Here is a 20,397-nt window from a genome sequence, read left to right on the forward strand (position 1 = left end):
AGTTGGTCATTGCGAACCGCAGTGACGAAGCCATGTGAATTAAGCCATGGTAATGGATGACCCAAAGTCTCAGACCTGCAACAACAAAGTGTCCAAAACATCACAAGCTTTGTCACCTGTAAAACTGCATAAAGTCAAAGGTAATATTGGAGCAGCATACATTCAAATTCAGAACCTCTTTATTAAATATTTTGTAGAATAAATGATGTTATGATGTTATTCTTAAAACAATTTTACATTTAAGTTATTATTTAATAACTAACCAAACAAAGAGTACTGCCCCTATTTATTCAGCAATAAAAGAAACAATATAAAATAATTGTAAATCTTATTTGTTATTGTAAAAAAACCTCTTGTTTGAGGATTTTTTTTAATTATTAAAACGGCTTCTACTATTTTCTGGGTTGTATTAGAGGTTACTAAGTATAAATCTTGTTTTAACCATGTAGGAACCAGATATTTTTTGTTGTGCCACAAGCTGTGAATTTAATTTGCAGTTAACTTAATAATCAGAATGAAAATGGTTATTTGGACGATTTCTGTTTAATTTCCAGGCGATATATGAATACAATTCTCGTAAAATTGAGTGGTAATGATTAGATTTTTTATTAAAAACTGTATTTTTTAATTAAATTTTTGCTTATTTTAACTAATTTTGGAAAAGAAATTGTTATCACGTACCAAACAGTTAATTCACTACACAACGCCTTGGCAGCTGTAAGATGAAGATTGAACCACTACAAATCCACAGTAGTGTTGTTTAATTGCTGTTACACTCTGATAGTCAACTAAGGAACTATCATGAAAGGACATTGTGAAGCTTTACCTAAACGTTAAAAACAGAACATTATGGTTTTCTAGTTTTTTTAAATTGCTTTTTTGATGTTGCCTTTGTATTTTTTTTTAAAATTTTTCTATTTTAATTGTGGTTTACTCGGTATGACAGATATTATTTATAATAATGATAGGAAGTTTTATCAATTTTAGATTTGTTGATTAAATTCTTGTTATGTTTTAATCCAAAATGCTCCATCTTTTACTGCTAGTGTTGTTATTTAGTAATAGTGATGTTTCGGACAATGGCTTGGAGTAGACATTTCAACTTTCATTCATCTGGTGTATGTGTAATCGAGTGTTGTTTATAGTTTAATATTATTTCGTTACAAAACTCAAAAGATTCATACATATTTTTTAAATAAAAAAATTAACTTAGATTGCAATGTAAAACGTTTTAGTTTTTTCAGCATGGATCCTAAAAAAAGAAGTAGGTTTTTTAAAACAGAATGTTTACAACAAACATCCTCCATTATACGAGTGAAACGATTTTTTTTATAAAAGCTTCTTCTTCTGAGAAAATAATATATAGCCTTCATTTTTTATTTACTTAACTAATTCTTAAAAGTTAAATGCTATAAATCTGGCATAGAGGATGCAGACTCTCAGTGCCAAGGGCACAGTGTAGCGGGTACAACAGTTATCGCAAGATAACCGGATCAAGCAACGTCGAGCGTGACTGCTGCTTGGATGGGTGATCGCTGAGTGATCCTGTCCTTGCAAGCAGCCCGCCTACCCGGCCACCGGTGGTGGTTTGGAAGTCACTTTTTAGCCGTTGGTCCTCAGGTTAAGTGTTAGAGAGGACTTCTTAGCTCTAACTTCGCCTGGGTTAAATAAATAACACATCTTTACTTTACTTTCCAGAGGGTCAAAATGGTTTCCCAGTAGAGATTAAAATGCGTGTTAGTCGGAGGGTAAGATTTAATCTTGCTTGCAGGTTCGTATGGTCAGGTAGAGTCGGGCGGAGAGGGGGAGGGTGAGAGCCCCCCGGTGGGAGAAGGGGTGTGGAGCATCTCCCGCCAAGAGGGGGCAGCAGTCGTACCAACCTCGTCATTGAAGGAGCTCCGGATCTCGCAGTCTCACTCCAAGAAAGTAATCAAACATGCGCTGCGACAACAGGCCAAGCGGCGTAGGAAGAACACCACAATTGCTGCGGGCAATTCGGCGCCCTTGCCACGCATCTTGGTCCCACCGCAGTGTGAACGTGAGTCAATTCAAAACGTTTTTGCCTACACTATACTTTTGGTTTTTTTGTTGGAACAATAAAGTAGTGCTCACTGTCACTTTACTTTGTGAATTCTCTTGACTTTTTTTATCTATTTAGTCAACGGCAAACAGCCAGTTATATACAAATAATAACAAGATAGACGTTTAGAATATTACAGCCGTAGTTAGTACTTGATAACCCATTAGAATAATGTATAAAATAACAAAAAGATAACAATACTCATAGTAATACAATCACAATATATAATTACTCTAAGGAAAAATACTTAGATTAGTAGACTATACAAGGAATAACAGAGGTAAAAATTGGATTGCCATAACAAGTGATTCAGTGACTACAACTTCATAATGAGGGGGGAAATAACCCATTACTTCATACGAGGGCTGTTCAGAAAGTAAACTCCGGTCGATTGAAAAAAATACACCAAGTTAAGTAAAAATATTTTAATATATACATCTTACAACTACATCTTTGCACTATTTTTCGACATAGTCTCCATCACGATTGAGGCACTTATCGTATCTCTTCACAAGCTTTGAAATTCCTTCTGCATAAAAATCACCCGCCTGTGCCTTGAGCCAGCCTGTGACCGCATCTTTGAGCTCTTCGTCGTCATCAAACCGCTGGGACCCGAGCCATTTCTTCATATGCGTGAAGAGGTGATAGTCGCTTGGCGCCAGATCTGGGCTGTAAGGTGGATGGTTGAAAACGTCCCACTTGAAGGACTTAAGAAGGGCTGTTGTTCTGCAAGCAGAGTGAGGACGGGCGTTATCGTGCAAAAAAAACGATACCGGAAGTCAGCATACCACGGCGTTTGTTCTGTATAGCCCGTCGTAATGTTTTTAGTGTTTCACAGTACACGTCTTGATTAATGGTCGTCCCACGTTCCATGAATTCAACCAACAACACCCCTTTGGCATCCCAAAACACCGTTGCCATCAGTTTTTCTGGCAGAAAAATCTTGCCGGGCTTTTTTTGGTTTGGTAGGCGAATCTGAATGTGCCCACATCTTTGATTGTTCTTTTGTCTCAGGGTTTACGTACTTAATCCAGGTTTCGTCACCGGTCACGATTCTGTTTAACAATGGTTCTCCTTCGTCCGCATAACGTGACAGAAAGTCTAATGCAGAGGCCATTCTTTGAGTTTTGTGGTGGTCGGTAAGAATTTTGGGCACCCATCGTGCACATAACTTACGGTAACCCAATCTTGCTGTCACTATCTCGTACAAAAGAGTCTTAGAAATCTGTGGAAAATCAGTAGACATCTCTGCCATTGTGAAACGTCGATTTTCACGAACTTTTGCATCAACTGTCTGAACGAGTTCGTCAGTCACCAAGGATGGTCTACCACTCCTCTCTTCATCATGAACGTTTTCTCGTCCACTTTTAAATAAACGTACCCATTCACGGACAACTCCTTCACTCATAACTTGTGGTCCGTACACGGCACAAAGCTCACGATGAATAGCTGCTGCAGAGTATCCTTTGGCTGTAAAAAACCGTATAACAGCACGCACTTCACATTTGGCGGTATTTTCTATTGCAGCACACATTTCAAACTGCCACAAAAACTAAACTAGCGCAGGTACGATGTTCACTCGACTACAGCTTGATGCCGACTGACCTGCTTAGTGCGTGAATGCACAGATGGCGCGCTACTCCCCTCCACTACCCGCACTGTGACCAACCGGAGGTTACTTTCTGAACAGCCCTCGTATAAGTTCAATAAATACAACAAGGAACAAGATAATTGCAACTAGAAACAAAATGAATAAAACAAGAACAACAAATAGAGGAATGCTGCAGGACGCACGTATAAGTTCCGTACACATTTCAGGCACCAGTGGAGAGCATATATTGGCTTAACACTTATTGAAAAGTGAAACACATTTGTAATATATAAGATCTGTTACCCAGGAATAGAGAAACAATACAAAAATGAATACTTGTAGGAATAATATAATATATATATATATATATATATATATATATATATATATATATATATATATATATATATATATATATATATATATATATAATATAATATACTAGTCAGTTTTGTGTTCTATGGTCTAAATAAACAATTGTCGGTACTGGTGTTGAAATAACTTTATGTTGCTATTGTGTCATCACTGAGACCTAATGTGTTAAAGTCAAGTTCCTGTGTTAAAACTCTAAAATATAATTTGGGTACATCTGTTACTACTTAGAGTACAACTACATATCTTTTTCTTTATTTTTTCGTAGACGAATCCTCTCACAACTCTGGATTAATTGTTCCAGTGGAGGAGGCGTCGCAGCGGATGTGCTACCGACCTCCGACCATGCTCGAGGTTCTGTCATCCATCCCCGGGTTCAGCATCAAGCAGCGGAAGCGCTCCAACAAGAAGCTGTCGGCCGCTGCTCAGCTGGAACAGACCAAGGAAGGCTGCATTGACTTGGAGACACCAGACTCCATTCTTGTCAATACCAACCTGCGGTCGTTACTCAACAAACATACGTTCAACACGTTGCCGCCGCTGTACCAGTATAAGTTGGTGCAGCTGCTGCCTCATGTTGACCGCACCACGCCGGCTGGAGACTCCTTCAGGTTAGTTTCACTAAAATTAATACACTTCACTACCGCCTCCTCATTTTGACAACTTTCTTACACTGCCACCTGTTTTAATGATTTTTGATGCTTTAATGAACCTGGAAATAAAAAAAAAAAACTGTAAAATTCTGTAATAATCCATTTATTTATAAAAACAAGGATACAAGTTTTTATTACTGTTATGCTGATATTTGCTTTTTTGAGTAAAAAACAATACCAACAAGTCCATCGGTAGTAAAATCAGGATCATTATCCGTGTCAACTTGAAATAAATCATTACTTTCACTGAGTAACTCTTCTGAAAATCTGAGTAACTCTTCTAGCACTTGCTTCAACACTGTCACGGCTTATTATTTTAACTCACAAAACAATCGTTATAAACTAAAGTAATAGCAAGCAAATCAATAACAATGCAGACGAAAAATTAGCAGAGCAACAACAAACGGCCGCCGCGCCGCGATGCGACAACAAGTTTGTAACATATCACTTTTTTCCGATATTCCAGGTGATTACCAACAACATTTCATACATCGTAATCTATAGAGTAAGAAATAAAAACATGGAAATAGCGAATGACTATAAATGCTGAAGTCTAAATACGTTTAAATGCATTTTTATTACTGTAAAAGTCGGTGCCGTCAAAAGACGTTGGCAGTTTTAAGAATTCCATGCCCAACGTCAAATGACGTCGGGCAGTGGTAGTGTTAAGATCATCTTTATTAGACCCAACAGGTTCTTCTTAAATCATTTGTGTCCATCTGTCTGTTAATCTGTGCATTAACTCTATATAGAATGGCCTTAGAGATATCTATGGCACCTAGGCTCCTCTGGGGCCAAGGAAGAACTTTATTGGTTTTGAGGTTAAACAGACAAAGAACAGTCCATTTGTCTGTCTGTCTGTGCAGCAACTCTTTCACTACGTTCTGTCAGGTCCTGTGATACAACAGTTAAGTGTTTACTGCTACTTTACTTTGTAACTTCTCCAAATATTTTTTTAACACGTGGTTTTGTCCATGTTGTTGCGATTATATGTATTCATTACTTCCTTTTCACCAGGGAAAGTCAATTAAGAGTCTTAAGAAGCTAACATTAGATCCATTGCCAAAATAGTAATCATGTTGTGCATACACCAAATTGTGTTTATTGTTACAGCCTAAACATAATCCAACATACATTCAAATGTTTGCAATAATGATCATCTAAGTAGTATAAAATTAATATTTTAAAAGGCAAAATTGGAAGGAAAGATGGTGAAATTTTAATTGAAAAGCATTATATACATTCATTTACATTATTAGATGGTTATTATGAGTTTTGTTCAACATGTGAAAAACATATTATGTATTAGGTTCTATGTTGGTATTTTAATTATGAAAAAGCTGTCTCTAAGAGGACAATCAATAGTGATTGTCTAGGATTCAGCCTTAGTGAACATTTTTCTTTACTTTTAATAAGTAATTTTGTGCTTTTTGGGTTACATGCACAAAAGCCATATTTCAATATTGTATATTTATTTAAGTTATACATTTCTTTAGGGAAGAGTAAGATAATGAAATTTTTTCATATAAGACCTTTGTGCCTCCCGTACTCGTATTTATTCCTCAAATACGAGGCTTTTGCAAAAGCCATTTAGATTTGTGGGCTTGTGTTTGTATCCTATAAGTCTCAAGGAAATTTCTTCCTGGTTGTACAAACAGAAGGAGGGTTCAGTCGTATGTGCTTCACTGATTCTTCTTTCTTCCATACATATACTGCATTCATTAGACTGGCTTAAACCCACCTACGTCAGATGTTTCCAAAGAGGACCATGTCCTATCAGCATCCCAAGTACTAGCTAGCATAAGGAGTACTTTAGCATAAGGAGAGATAAAGATTGTTTCATTGTGCTTTGTTATCCAATCTCTGCTAGCGACATATCTGTAATCAATATCATTCCTAACCAGTACACTCAATGTTATGATTTTTCTAACTATGCGACAAGTACAATTATATCGTTTACCTCATGACAATGCTTGTGTAACAAACTATTGTTATCCTTTCAAATAATCCATCACTAACAATAAGCTTTAAAGTGATACATGAACATTGTTTTATCAAACATCAGTTTATATTTTGATATTTACGTCATTAAGAAGTTTCTCAAAGCAGAAAAATATAAATTACATAGTAGTAACCCACAAAATACACAGGACTATTGAGTTACTATTGTGAATTTACGGTAAAAATTATGAATCCTTATTGGGAGTCATCCTTACTGAATCCTGAAAAACAGTGAAGTTAGGTTACAACTGGAAAGAAGAATTAAGTTTGTATTGCGCAGGTTAAGTGCATCAGGGCTGAACAATGAGTTCTTTGCACGAGCCTGTCTGGAATGGAGGGAGAGGCTGGCGGAGGGTGAGTTTACACCTGAAAACCAACAGAAACTGAAAGCGGAGGCAGAGAGAGAAAAGAGCAAATTGGATCCATGGAAGGTAATTTTATGGTCATAAAAATGTTGCTACTAAATTTTGTTGAACAGCTTATAATAGAAGTACGAGAATGTAGTACTGTGTTTTTGGAATCAAGAAACAAGTTAATATTCCACACTTGTTCGTTGAAAGATTTTTTGGACATTTGGTAATAATTTCTAAAAATTCTAATGTTTTCCCTAAGCTCTGAGTGCATTAGTTTTAGATAAACCTGACGATAGAAACCTGGAACTTAGGATAGGATAAACTCTAAACTGTCTTGCCATTATATCTGTTATATAAAAATTGAAATTATTCTTCATTGATGTTGTTTCATTAAGAGACTACTGCTGTATGAGGCGGGGAAGGGCAACTTAGTATCGCAGTACAACGCCGAAACTTGCGTTGGGTGTATAAACGGATCCTGTGATTTCGTTGGAATAGCCAACAGATTTTATCTGCATTTTGTCTTTGTTTTGTGGCCTGTGTGAAACTGCTCTTAACTGATCGCTGTGAGTTGCCGTGATTAGGCGTGCTCAATTCTCACTCATGTGAACCACTTCTTGAATTATGTCTTGAATTAAATATAAATTTGTTACTCTATGCCTCTTTCTAGACACCCACAAAACATAAATCAGACTACCAATATATCAAGAAATAATAAGAAAACCGTATGTTGTAACAGGCGTTATAAAATGTTAATATATAATTACAGATTGTAAAACTTTACTCAGTAGTGTATGTTTAGTAAAGAATTCTGTCTAATTGAAATATTGCCTTACAGTTGAAGCACTTTGAACCAATTTGGGGCGAATCTGCAGGAGTGAGTGGCAGGGTGGACTGGCCCGCCGCCCCCGCCGTAGTGCCTGCTCCTCCCCCTACCCCGGCCCCCACCAAGCCCAAGGCAGCAGTGAAAGTCAAAACACCGCCTGCACCACCACCGCCCCCACGGCTCCGTACGGTGGGGGCTATCACTAGGGCAGTTGCCAATTACAGGGAGAAACGGGAGGCTGAAGAGAACTCTATGTTAGAACCAAACAAGAGAGTCAAGTCGTCCAACAAGACAGGTAAATCATCGGATGTCATAAATATATTTTGTTACAAGTTACTGTAAACTGTGGATATCCATCAAGTATATAATAGAGGGCTATCTAGAAAGTAGATTACGTTTGCTCTGTACCGCTAGGGGCAGGACTATCACGGCCATTTTGATATCAGGGCATTTCTCCGTTCAGTGGCTATCCTGCCATGCTAGTGAGAGGTTACTGTTGGTCCTTTAAAATGTGTTACGTAATCGAAAATCTCGTGAGTTGTGCATAAACCAATTGAGATTTGTGGCCAACTCTGTGAAGTTTATGGGAACAGTGTGATTACTGAAGGTAGATTGCGTCAGTTGAGCATTAGGTTTGAAAATGGCCGAACCAATGTTTATGATGACGAACGAAGTAGACAACCAAGCATTGTTACTGACAATGTCAGTACTAAAGACAATTACTGTCTAAAGTTGATCAGATTTTTTTCTTGTACTTGGATTTTTTGTTTATATCAAATTGTAATCTACTTTCTGGATAGCCTTTGTATTATAATTTATATCAATCCTTAGTCTTATTACGTAATCCATATGTTGAATTGGTTTTCCTATTTAATGAAAGTAACACATTTTTAATTATTCATAGCTCCAGCCCTTATTACAGATTAATTAAAATTAAATGTTAATTTTTACATAGGTAATATTCCATTTAATTTTTCAGGGGAAATAGTGTGGTGTTTAAAAGCTACTAATCAGATCTTAAAAGGAATGCTAGTTGTATTTGTTTATGAATAATTTTTTAAACTTAACAATTTTATTTGTATAATGAAAATGAATTTTTGGTTCCTTTGCTTCAGATAACAATGTCAAATCTTCAGCGACAGCTCAGCCACCTCCTTGTACAGTAACATCGGTTTCTCCTCCATCCAACCCTGTAACGGAGAGCAAAGTGCATGTGGAGGAATCAAGAACTGTAGAAGAAGTGAAGGTGGTGGAGGAAAAGAAGAAAGACAATTGGACGGGAGACCAGACAAATGTAGATCTGAAAAGTGAATCGGTGGAGGAAACTGTTACAAAGTGTTCAGAACCGAGCATCTCGGAGTGGGAAAACGTTGAGGTAATCAGTGTTGATCCTGTGCAAGAGTACGTGGACGTGAATACTCAAGTAGAACGGGAGGAAACAGAACTGAGTGAGGGGGATAAGTTAAGGCTCGTTTGTGATATTAGTGCTAGTGAAGAAGAGACAGCTGCGGTGGCTGTGGCAGAGGTAGAAGAGATCATTACGAAAGAAGATATGGTCACCATCGAAGAGATGATCGTGAAAGATGTAACAGACGTGAGGGAAGAATTACAGGAAGCAAGTGCTCCTTTGTCGCAGACCAATGAGGAGGTGGAGGAGGATGACGACGACGAAGAGGAGGGAGAGGTTGTGATCGAGAAAGAAATTTCAGAAGACAGGATTGATGACAGTGCAATAGCCGAGCCTGGAGTGGAAGAAAGTGAAGTTGTCCATCAACTTGAGCAACACGAAGAGCGATCGGTTGTGAACGAGAGTGAACACTCGCAGTCTGAGACAATAGAAAACGAATCTCTGGAAGGCAATAATGACGAGAACAGCCAAGAAGAGATGGCTGGTGAAATCTGTGATAAATCAATATATGCTGCTACCGAAGAATGTGAAGCGATGGAGGTCCAAGAGGAATTGAAAGAGGAGTTTACTGCTTTAAGAGAAATCGAAAGTTTAGACAACCAAGAAAGCAATATCACATTACTTCCTGTGGACACAGAAATGAATCTCACCCAAGAGACAGAATTAGAGCGCAATGTCAGAAGTGAAGAAGAAAAGGCAAAAATGGACATGGTCAGTGAGTTTGGTTCGGTCCCCGAGGAAGAAGTGATTGAAGAAGGAAAATTTCCAGAAGCAATCAATGAAGAAAATTTAAGTGAAGGAAGGTACGATGTGGACATGACGGACATAAACAATCCTCTGGAGTTTGTCAGCGAAGAGGCGTCGTTGCAAGCCTCCATGGACGTGCAGATGAACACTAGCCAGGACTCTATAGGCTCCCAGAGCGATCTGAAGGAGGATGCGATGAGGTTTTCCGTGAAGCTGGAGGAAGAGATAGACCTGCAGGACACAGCCAGCAACATCCAGAGTCAGGATAGTCAGGATACAAGAGCTGACGAGGACTCGAGTTGTCCCCAGGACAACAGTTCAGACTTGGTTCTCCCTGACTCTGAGGTAAGTTTTTCTCCAGAATATTTAAGAGGGTTTAGATTATTGTACGTAGACTATTGTTGATCAAAATGATGGAATTTTTTCTATTGCTTGTTTATTACTGGGTCATTCCATGTCAAATCAATCAATGGTCTGGATCTTAACCTCCCAGGTTTTCATAATTGTTGTATGGAAGTTTTACATACCAAAACTAGTTAAAATCCAAAATTTTACATTTTTCTGACTTTTGGTTTTTGAGTGACAGGCTTTTAACCCTCTAAGTGGCAAGCGCCGTCTGAGACGTATGATTCACGCCGCCGCGAAGTGGCAAGCGCCGTCACAGCCATCGCTTCACATTTAAGGCCGTTGCTCCGCAACCGTCCATTATTTTTAGGCCTAGTTTGAACTATCGTATTCTCCATTAAATTTCCTATACATATCATATAGTATAGTGTGTATTCATGTTACTAATGTTTGCTGGCGTAAATGATTCCGACGGTTTTCGTTTGACCTGGCGGCAGACGAGAGAACATCTGTCTACTCGTCTCGTCACTGTTTTGTTTGGCGACTTTGCATACTGTTATTGTCAGTATATTATTGTTTATCGCGTTTGTGTTACCGGTAAATGTTTAGGTTATTCGTTCGTCATGGAAAATGTTGGGGTACTTTGGGATTATACCGACTACACCAGTATGAGGAACACAAACAAATAAATTTATAGAAAAAAAAAACATAGAACGAAAAAGCAACTCTTCAATTACAAACTTACGATGATTATTAATTGTTAATGGGTTTCCTGTGACGCCCAGAAAGCAGCAATATCATGGATGAGTGAGTCTAGTGGATTTTCGCCTTCAGCAGCAACTGCCGACCGCAACGCATATTTTAGATGTAGGCAACTAGTCATGATCTTGTAAAAAACGAATGGTCCCCTCTTCGCTCCTGGGTAAATCCCAAATTCTCATTGTGTCACCTATCACTAATCTATTACACACACAGTAAAACACGGAAGTACAACAAAGTGACGCACTCGACAGACACTTCGGCACGAAAAGTACAAGAATGCGGCGCACCAGCTGAACGGGCAGCGAGAATCTGTAGTCACGTTATCTACTAGATCGCTTGACTTTGACCTCTGTCTGAGGATGGGGAGGGGTTTGCGATAAGACAATTCTTGTTTTATATTTACGAAATATACTGTGCTATGACAAACTAAGCCACTATTATACTAGTATAGGCCCTACACTACTGGGAGGAAAAGACAAGCCCCTTCTAGTGACTCGGGAGTAAAAAAACCAGTTTATACATAGATTTAGTTTTTCCCATCTAACTTTTTTGTTCTTGTAAATAGAAAAAAATGTATAAGAAGTAATTTGTTTAGAATAAAATTGTGTATATTCTGTGAATTTGACATTATTTTGTAGCTCCAGTAGTTTCAAAGTGACGGACCGTAGAACTTAAAAATTATTTTTTCTAAAAAAATTTTTTTACACATCTACAATGATATTAATCTGAAAATAATGGTAAGGCACCAAATATTATATTTATTCTTATTCTATAGTTCGTAAGGAAAACAAAAATATATAATGTTGCTAGGTTATCACTTAGATAATATTTTCTAAAAATAAGTTTAACGACCACGGCAATTTGCCCAAAAACGGCCTGCCACTGAGACCACAAATGACCGCCACTTATAGGGTTAAAAACCCCGCAAAAAGGTAGTTTTTGGTTATGTCACAGTATTTTTTAAACAACGTTGCTAAGAATCTATTAAAGCTAAAGAGCTCAAACTTGTGGCATTCTGTTTCATTTGAAATGCTCTTTAATTTCATATATTAAATGACTACATTTTAAATTTCTTTTAATCCTCCATAAAACTGTTTTTAAAAAACCCAAAATACGTCCCTTTGAATTTTTTTGAAAAAATTACATGTCATTTATCTTGTAACTGACTACACATATGCAAAATTTCAGAATGGGATCTTATTAAAAAAATATTTTGTTACTTTTGAACACAGTGGTTTTGTGTGAGCAGCCATTGTATGTTACAAGTAAACTACTTTGTTCTGCAATCAGTTAGGTGTGAAATTATCTCCCTTTGTTAGTCAATATGTTACTTCTAATTTGGTCGACACTTCTAAATATACATATGGAAAAATTTTTAGTCAAATTCTTAATATTTTTTTAAAGTTTTGGATAAAAATTTGATTAGAAACCTGTCACTCAAAAAACAAAAGGTAGGAAAATGTAAAAGTTTGCATTTTAACTAGTCTTGGTAGGAACAACTTCCATACATAAAAAATCAACCAAAAGAGAGAGGTCAAGATACAAAATTAATTTTCCATTGGTTGATTTGAAATGGAATGACCCTACTAAGGATTCACATTAACCTGGAAAGTCAGGAAAAATAAGGGATTAATAAAATTAGGGAACTTTTTTAGAAGATGTCAAAAGTCAGACAGGGTGCATCACAGAGTTTACTTTCGGTTTGTTCTGTTTCTCTTTGAAAAAGCTATTTTCTTTGTTAGTTGTCCTAGGCCTTGGTAGAACACTTCCACCGCCAATTCTACCTTTACATCAGTCCAACTTGAGATAATGTAGCGAACTGGAAGTAGCCTCTGTGTGTGCTTTTCTGTGAATATTTCTGGTATTGAATAATGACTTGTAAACATTCGTGTACCAGATAATTGTTGGAAAATCCCTTTCAGCAGTCAGAAGACCCCCCAGATTTCTCTAAATTTCCCACAACCCATAAGTTATGTTGATGTAACATTATAATAAAAGCTATAAATTGTGTGATTGAAGACGACAGTAGCCTGCGTGGAGGGTGTGAGAGAGATGGCTGACCAGGACTACAACATGTACAACAGTATGCTGTATCAGGAGGCTCTTAAGGAGGAAGAGGTGGAGGCGGCTGCGCTGTTCGCTGCGGCTTGGGGTGCAGTCGACTCTAGCACAGAAAAACTACTAGCACAAGTTGCCTTACAAGAGGTTTGTACTATAAGTTTGAAATCTTCCTCTTAAGTGCTTTTTGCTTTCAGAAGTAATTATTTCCAAAATAATTTGCGACATAAATAATTAATTAGCAAAAGTCTTGTGATATAATTTTTTTAAGTGAGCTTGATTACCTTTTAAACCTTATTCTCCTGCACATCCTTTCGGGCCACTGGCCTGTGTGAGGATTTGTTATTGGGATATGGAGAGCAATGGAATAAAAAAGAACAGTTTTACAGAATTTTGCACTCTATCAATCTAAGTACATGTTTCATAATGTTAACTAACATTCCGGTAGAGTTGCTCCAATTTTGAGAAGGAAACTATTGAAGAGCTTTTGATATTTTAAAACCAAATCGTAAAATTAGAATTGTGTCATCTAAATTTTATGATTTGCTACATCATTCTTTTATTTTAATGTAATTAATCATTTTACACCTTGTAATTCCAGAGTAATAGCTAATATTATTCCTAAAACGTAAACTGTGGCCACAGGAAACTGTGATGCCAAGCATTTTTCATCCAGTACCTGATTTTTATTGTCATGAAGTCTGATATAACTGAGAGTTGGAGTTAAAGGACAATGGTGCTAAAATTATTTTTGTAATTTTGCTGTTTAACAAAACAATATGCATTTAGTAAATTTTACAGTCACTTTTATATTTTTGATTAAAATGTGAATATCACAAATTAAAACATATAAAACTAAAAAAATAATCATTTCATGTAGAAAGAGTCATGAATGATAACATCATCTTTGTTGTATGAAAAAAATCCTTAAAAAATTCAGCGGTAAGGAACACAGCACTATGCAGAAATTTGATCTAAATTCAATTTGACCTGAATTTTGTAGTTTCATTTCTCTACATACAGAAAACAAATATTAATGCAGATCCCTGTTACTGCAGGAAGGGGAGGTGAACGTGATACCCATGCAGGAGGAGTTGGAGGTGAGGCTGGAGGAGGTGACAGGTCAGCACACACAGCAGGGCGAACAGCCCGCGAAGCCTGTCACCTCACCGCAGTATCAAGGTCACGTCAAGTTGGAACTGGAGGGTAAGTACATATTTTGTGTACAGTCATTGGTGTGTCACATACAGCTTGAGTAGTCCATTTGTTTCTGTATTTTGGTGAGGGAACCCAAGATAACTAAATTGTTTCTTCCATTCTGCAAGCAACATTTGTGAGAAAACCTGAAAAAGTGCTCAGAAAAAAATTTGAGATGTGAATGTTGAGTTTAGCTCTCCTTCCTCTTACGCACAGCATCTGAAATCTGGTGCTGTTGCACACTTGACTCCTGAAATCTGGAGTCATGTTTGTCTGAAGGGATCCAAAAAAAGTCAGTGACGAAGAAGCTCAATAAACTTTTTGCATCATTCGACGTTAGAGACACCTAGACTACAATCTTTAGTGTGTTCTACTTGAAGAGGTATTCTAATTGTCTCAGGTGCATTATTGAGTGCACTATTGTGTGATAAACACGATCCCAAAGCATGGTGGAGCAGTATGTGTAGAAAACTCGGGTGCTCCACCGCGCTTTTGGATAATGTCAGTTAACGTCGTAGTGCACTCAATTATGCACCTGTTGAGACAATAAGAATACCTCTTCACCTAGATTGCACTACTTTTTGTAGTCTAGGTGTCTCTGATGTCGAACCTATGCAAATAGCATATTGAGCTTCTCCGTCACCAATTTTTTTTTATTCCTTCAGACAGACATGACTCTAGATTTCAGGAGTCAATTCTGTGACAGCATCAAATTTTAGATGCTGCAATTAAGAGAAAGGTGAACTGGAGCTAAACTCAACATTCACATTGAATAAACCCTTCCCACCACAGTTACATTAAGATTACAGGAAAAATAGCGCTGAGAAGCAAATTGTCAAAGTGCAGTTTGTGTAATAAAAACGTTTCTAAAAATAGTAAAGCACTTTTATGTGCCGGGAATTGCAAGTTTTGGTTCCATATTAGTTGCATTGATATAACTGAGGATGAATATCAGTTATTTGTAGCCCTTAAAGGGAAAGCTCTTTATATCTGTGATAACTGTCGGCTACCGGCATTTTCTTTTTTTCTAAGTGTAAATTTGAGATGGTGACATATTTTTGTTCGTATTTTAAGGTGAATAAGAATGAGAGAATAATTGTAATGGATGAGGTTTGTCTATTTACTAGTTAACACATTCACTGCGGATGACAAAATTACTAATGGCAGAAAATGCGGGATTTTTTTTTTTTTTTTTTTTACTTACCCAAAATGGAGTCAGGATAGCCGAAAGGGTTGTCCAAGGTATCCCGGAAGCTTCGTTGGCCGGAACGGTTGACGTCATGTCCGTGCCGAGTTTGCTCGTCATCCGCACCGGGTGCCGGTCACCGTGTTGTATGTGCTCGCTGCGCACTAGGTTTCGGCACAAACACTCGCGAATTACACGTATATAGTACATGAATGACACGTAGATAGTACATCAATTACACGTATATATTACATACTAGTTTGAAAAATATACAACATCAAAAACAGTTAACACTCCCCCCTCTCAGAGTAAAAATTAGAAAAAAACTATATACATCCCCACCCACCGCCAAAGTCTAAAAACTACTTATTTGCCCTCGTGATACTTATCAAAGCAACCGAGTTCACACAGAGCTGGTTCGTCAGGGCACACTGCACAATAGTATACTGTTTCCTTACGCTTGCCTTCTTGGTAGCAAACGCGGCACCTCCGGGTAACTGACTTGCCGTTTCCTTTGCGCTTCATTGATTTGGAGAGACGATGCATGCTGTTGCGAGTCGGTGTGATGAGCAGTGGGGCTTCCTTTGGAGGGAGCAGGTCTTCAAGTACACGAACTCGGAAGTCATACAGGGACAGCCTATCTGAGTTGTACATGTTGTACAGATAAAAAGAATTTACAACAACAACCTGGAGAAAGTGCACAAAAATTTTCTTGTGCCATCGCAGGGTCTTGCGCTCACAGGGGTAATACGATACCATTTGGTCCAAGCGGTCAGTCCCCTTCATGTAAGAGTTGTAGTACATGATTGGTTTTGGCAGCGTTCGTTTTTGGTTTCTCCGGTTGGTGGTTTGGACCATCTCGTTGTCATATTGTGTGGAGATGTAGGTCACCGTCCGCTTATCCCTCCATTTTCCAATCATGACACTTTGGGCATAGTTTGCTATCGTTTCACCTTTGCCCAATGCCTTTGCCTTCACCGCTGGAGGTGTATGGAGTCTGTCGATGCGTAGGGTGCCGGTAGTGTAGGTTGAATGACGTAAAAGTTTGGATGATAAGACAAAACTATTATAAAAATTATCCATGAACAGGGAATGGCCTTTCCCCAGGAAGTCCCTCATCAGCTTCATGACGACTTTGACGGTATGACCTTTGCCACTACAAGAGTCATGACTCCCCGTGTAAACATGGAAGCGCAGCATGAGTCCCTCGGGTTCATTCAGGGAATAAATTTTGATCCCATATTTGTGGCGCTTGCCCTTTACGTACTGGCGGAAGACCAGTCTGCCACGCCACAGTACCATCTCTTCGTCGATTGTCAGTTCACGGTCGGGATAATAGATCTGTCGCATCTTATTGTTGAAATATTCAACAATATTTTGAATTTTAAAAGACCGGTTGTTAGCAGGTTCAGGGTGATCAGGGGTATCAACTCTTGAATAATGCAGACATCTCAAAATGCCAAGAAATCGATCTCGAGACATGTACTCCTTGAACATAGGAAAGTTCAACAACCGATGAGTTTTCCAATAATCGTTCAATCGATTCAATCTGACGTTGCCAGTCAACAGTAGAAGGCCTAAGAATGTTCTTAGTTCGGCCAACACTAAGTCCTTCCATTTGGTTATGCGAGACGCGGGAGTAGTGGTGGGCCACAAAATAGTTCCAGGGCATACAAGTTGGTTTGTCTAATAATATTCTCTAAAAAACACGGTGTCAAGAAGGAGATTGAACCAGTCAATTGGTTTATTGTCACCTGGAATGGGAACGAGCAAGCCAGGTTGACCAGTAAACGGCAGGTCACGTAAACCAGCCATGTCGCTGGCCGTGTCAGCCCACTGGGGGTGGGGGATGCCGCCTTCACCGTCGCTAGAACTGTTCGAACTCGACTCATTGTCTTCATCAGATGAAAAATTATCGTCAATAACATTATCGTCTTCCTCCATTATGAGTACATACACTTACACAGTCAACAGACACTATAATCCACTCACACAATATCGCAAAGCATACACAACAAACAAAAATGGCGAACCGGGGACGAATCACACCAACTGACTCACCGAAACTGGCACACCTCGCTATGAGTGTTACAGCCTTCCCAGGCAACTGCTCAGCTCACACTGGGGCAATATGAAAGCAGCTGCTGTATGACGAGTTCGCTCGTCCACCGCCAGGCGCGCCAGGTTCGCATGACGAGCATGCTCGTCACCCGCAGTGAATGTGTTAAGAAAGATCGACTGGTTCCTAGTAACAGTCATTAGTTGATTGGTCTGTAACCAATAGCAACCAAGTGTTTCAGTATTGGAGCCCAAACCATGAGAATTCTGGTTTTAGCTGTGGTGATAGGTTCATCCTTTTGCTATCCTTTTAGTGATACTTATAAAGCACTAAATCACTAAATCAGTACAGCACAGTATAAAAATCCCACATAGACGTAGTTAGATTACATGAACAGTAGAACTTTCTCAACGTTTCAACTATTATATTATAGTTCAAGTTCAAGTTCAAACTCATTTATTCAGAAAAAGGCATGTTACATTTATGTAATACCCCAAGGCACCTTGCAAGGCGCGTGCGGGAATGCAGCTTACAAGTCAAAAATATTTAGTCTTTATGTTGGCAGACCAATAACAATGCGAACTAATTTTTAATAAATAGATGCTACTTATAAGTAATAGATAGATTAGATACTAACAAATATAACAATAATTAATATGACTGACAAAAGTAAACAACAATATTGAATACATTTGTGTACATGAGTGTAAATTAAAACAGCAACAACTAATAAATAAATAAATAACAATAATAAATAAATAACAATAAAAATAATAAATACAACATAGAAATCATTAACAGGCATAATATAACATAAGGTGTGATAAGCATGCAAGAAATAAATAAACCATTTTAATAAATATAACAAATAGAAATAAATTATTAAGGATCAAGGTTTAATAAAAACTGCACAGCTTTCATTTTAAATTCGGGTTTACAGTCAATAAATACACTATTACTATAGTAATATAGTTTTTCTGATAACTTGAGGACATCTGATTACAAGGCGAAAGCTTTCATGTAAAAATTATTGTTGACATTTCTTGAGAGATAGAAGTATAGAAAAGAAAGTACCAATCAATTTGCTCTTCGTAGATATTACTCTCTTCAGTGAGTTAAAAAGGAGGTCCATAGCCATTCTTGCTGTGTTGACTTTAGTGGTTTTCCTATCTTCGACCGCAACTCTGGTGTGAGGTGCTTGTAGATTTTCTGTCCCTTGGATGATGGTTTTCTTACATACAGTTGAAGATGGTGATTTGGAAGGTTTTTAGAGTACAGTGTGACTTGTATGATGTTGATGTCTATCTCTAGTTCTGAGAAGTTCTACACCATCCACATGCAATACTAACTTCTGGACGTAATTGCTATAATTTTTAGAATCACCAGGTTCTTGAACACCACACTACAGCTTTCCATCTTTGTGAGTCCAGCCAAAATTCTTATGGCTTTTTTTGTAGGCTAAGTATTCTTTGAAGATTTGTTGCGGATGTACCCCAAACAACTAATTCATGTATTAAGTTTAGCTTAAACAAGATAAAATGCTGTTCTTGCTGTTTCAGTGCAACTGAGTGATTTAATTTGTTTTGTAACAATATACTTGTGCGTAGCTTTTTAGAAAGATTGTCAAGTTGTGGAGTCCAGGTTATTTTGTGATCTACTGTTATTCCTTGGAATGTGACTTATGATTCCATACCATTTCTATGCCAACAATCACTGGAACACCATCTGCTCTTCTCCCTAATGCCAATTGGCTAGTTTTTGATAGATTGACCACAAGGTCATTCCCAGAGCATATGCTGTCATCATATGCTGTTGAGAGCAATGTACGAGCTTACTGCAAGCTGACCTCACATGAAGCAGGAGGGTGGTATCATCTGCATACATGAGATGAGTACAGAGACCTTAGGTATTGGGACATATAATTTATAAATAGAATAAATAAAAGTGGTCCCAGTACAGACCCTTGTGGCACGCCTTGCTTTATAGATACAGGATTTCCCTTGATGATACCTTTAGTGGTGAGTTTGAGTTCCACCATTTGTTTTCTGCCACCTAGGTAGCTTATGAAGCATTCTTTTCCATATCAATCGTGTCCAAGGACTCAAGCTTCTTTATTATTCGTACATGGCTGAGGCAGTAAAAGGCTTTGGTTAAGTCTAGTAGAATGATTGTAATCAAATTGCCTTCTCCTGTGCTGTCAATAATGGCCCACACCAGTATAATTGTTGCTGTAGAAGTTAATTTATCCGTTGTGAAACTTTTGTAATTCAAGAGCCTTATGAGCACTATTTTTCACACACTTAGGTAGGGTAGAAATGAGCGAAATAGGTCTGTAATTTCCAGTTATACTGGCATCTCCTTTCTTGAGTTTGAGTTAAACCTTAGTAAATTTCATACCTGATGGAAAAATAACTACTTTTAATGATTTGTTAAAAATGGCTGTAATTGGTATAAGTAGTTCATCTACACAAAGTTTCAACATTTTGGAAGATATTCAATCGTACTTACGAATTTTTGGATTTTAGATTGTAATAAATAATTACCTTCACTTAAATATGTGTGAGAAGTTTTGTGAGTTTAGGTATAGCTGTTTATTGAATTATCTTCTTTCATTGTCAGTGATTTGTTTTAATGTATCTTTTTCCCTATGTTTACAAAATACGAGTTAAGATGATTGGCTACTTCCTGTGAGTTGCTTATTTTGTGTCCTTTTATATTTAGTTTAAGCTCTGCAATTGCAGACATTTTATTCCTCAAAT

General features: G+C 37.8%; 2 protein-coding genes across 3 annotated transcripts in view; one reads left to right on the plus strand and one right to left on the minus strand.

The window, feature by feature from the left end:
* The window catches only part of LOC124364123 (polycomb protein Asx-like), a 27,299-nt gene continuing 6,902 nt past the window's right edge, over positions 1-20,397 (plus strand). The window contains exons 1-8 of one of the 2 annotated variants that reach the window (XM_046819331.1): positions 1-140; positions 1,772-2,038; positions 4,312-4,654; positions 6,978-7,128; positions 7,889-8,171; positions 8,992-10,376; positions 13,158-13,343; positions 14,255-14,402. In XM_046819331.1, coding sequence (XP_046675287.1) covers positions 47-140; positions 1,772-2,038; positions 4,312-4,654; positions 6,978-7,128; positions 7,889-8,171; positions 8,992-10,376; positions 13,158-13,343; positions 14,255-14,402 — 2,857 coding nt within the window. In that variant the 5' untranslated portion in view covers positions 1-46. The remainder of the gene's footprint in view (positions 141-1,771; positions 2,039-4,311; positions 4,655-6,977; positions 7,129-7,888; positions 8,172-8,991; positions 10,377-13,157; positions 13,344-14,254; positions 14,403-20,397) is intronic. The other variant, XM_046819332.1, reaches the window with a different exon arrangement.
* LOC124365303 (piggyBac transposable element-derived protein 4-like) lies at positions 9,582-17,471 on the minus strand. The gene is made up of 4 exons (XM_046821272.1): positions 17,334-17,471; positions 16,082-17,067; positions 10,092-10,262; positions 9,582-9,702 (listed from the first exon to the last, which is right to left on the minus strand). Exons 1-4 carry the CDS (start codon positions 17,469-17,471, stop codon positions 9,582-9,584), a joined length of 1,416 nt encoding a protein of 471 aa, XP_046677228.1.

Source organism: Homalodisca vitripennis, chromosome 6 (assembly GCF_021130785.1).
Source record: "Homalodisca vitripennis isolate AUS2020 chromosome 6, UT_GWSS_2.1, whole genome shotgun sequence".
NCBI lineage: Eukaryota > Metazoa > Arthropoda > Insecta > Hemiptera > Cicadellidae > Homalodisca > Homalodisca vitripennis.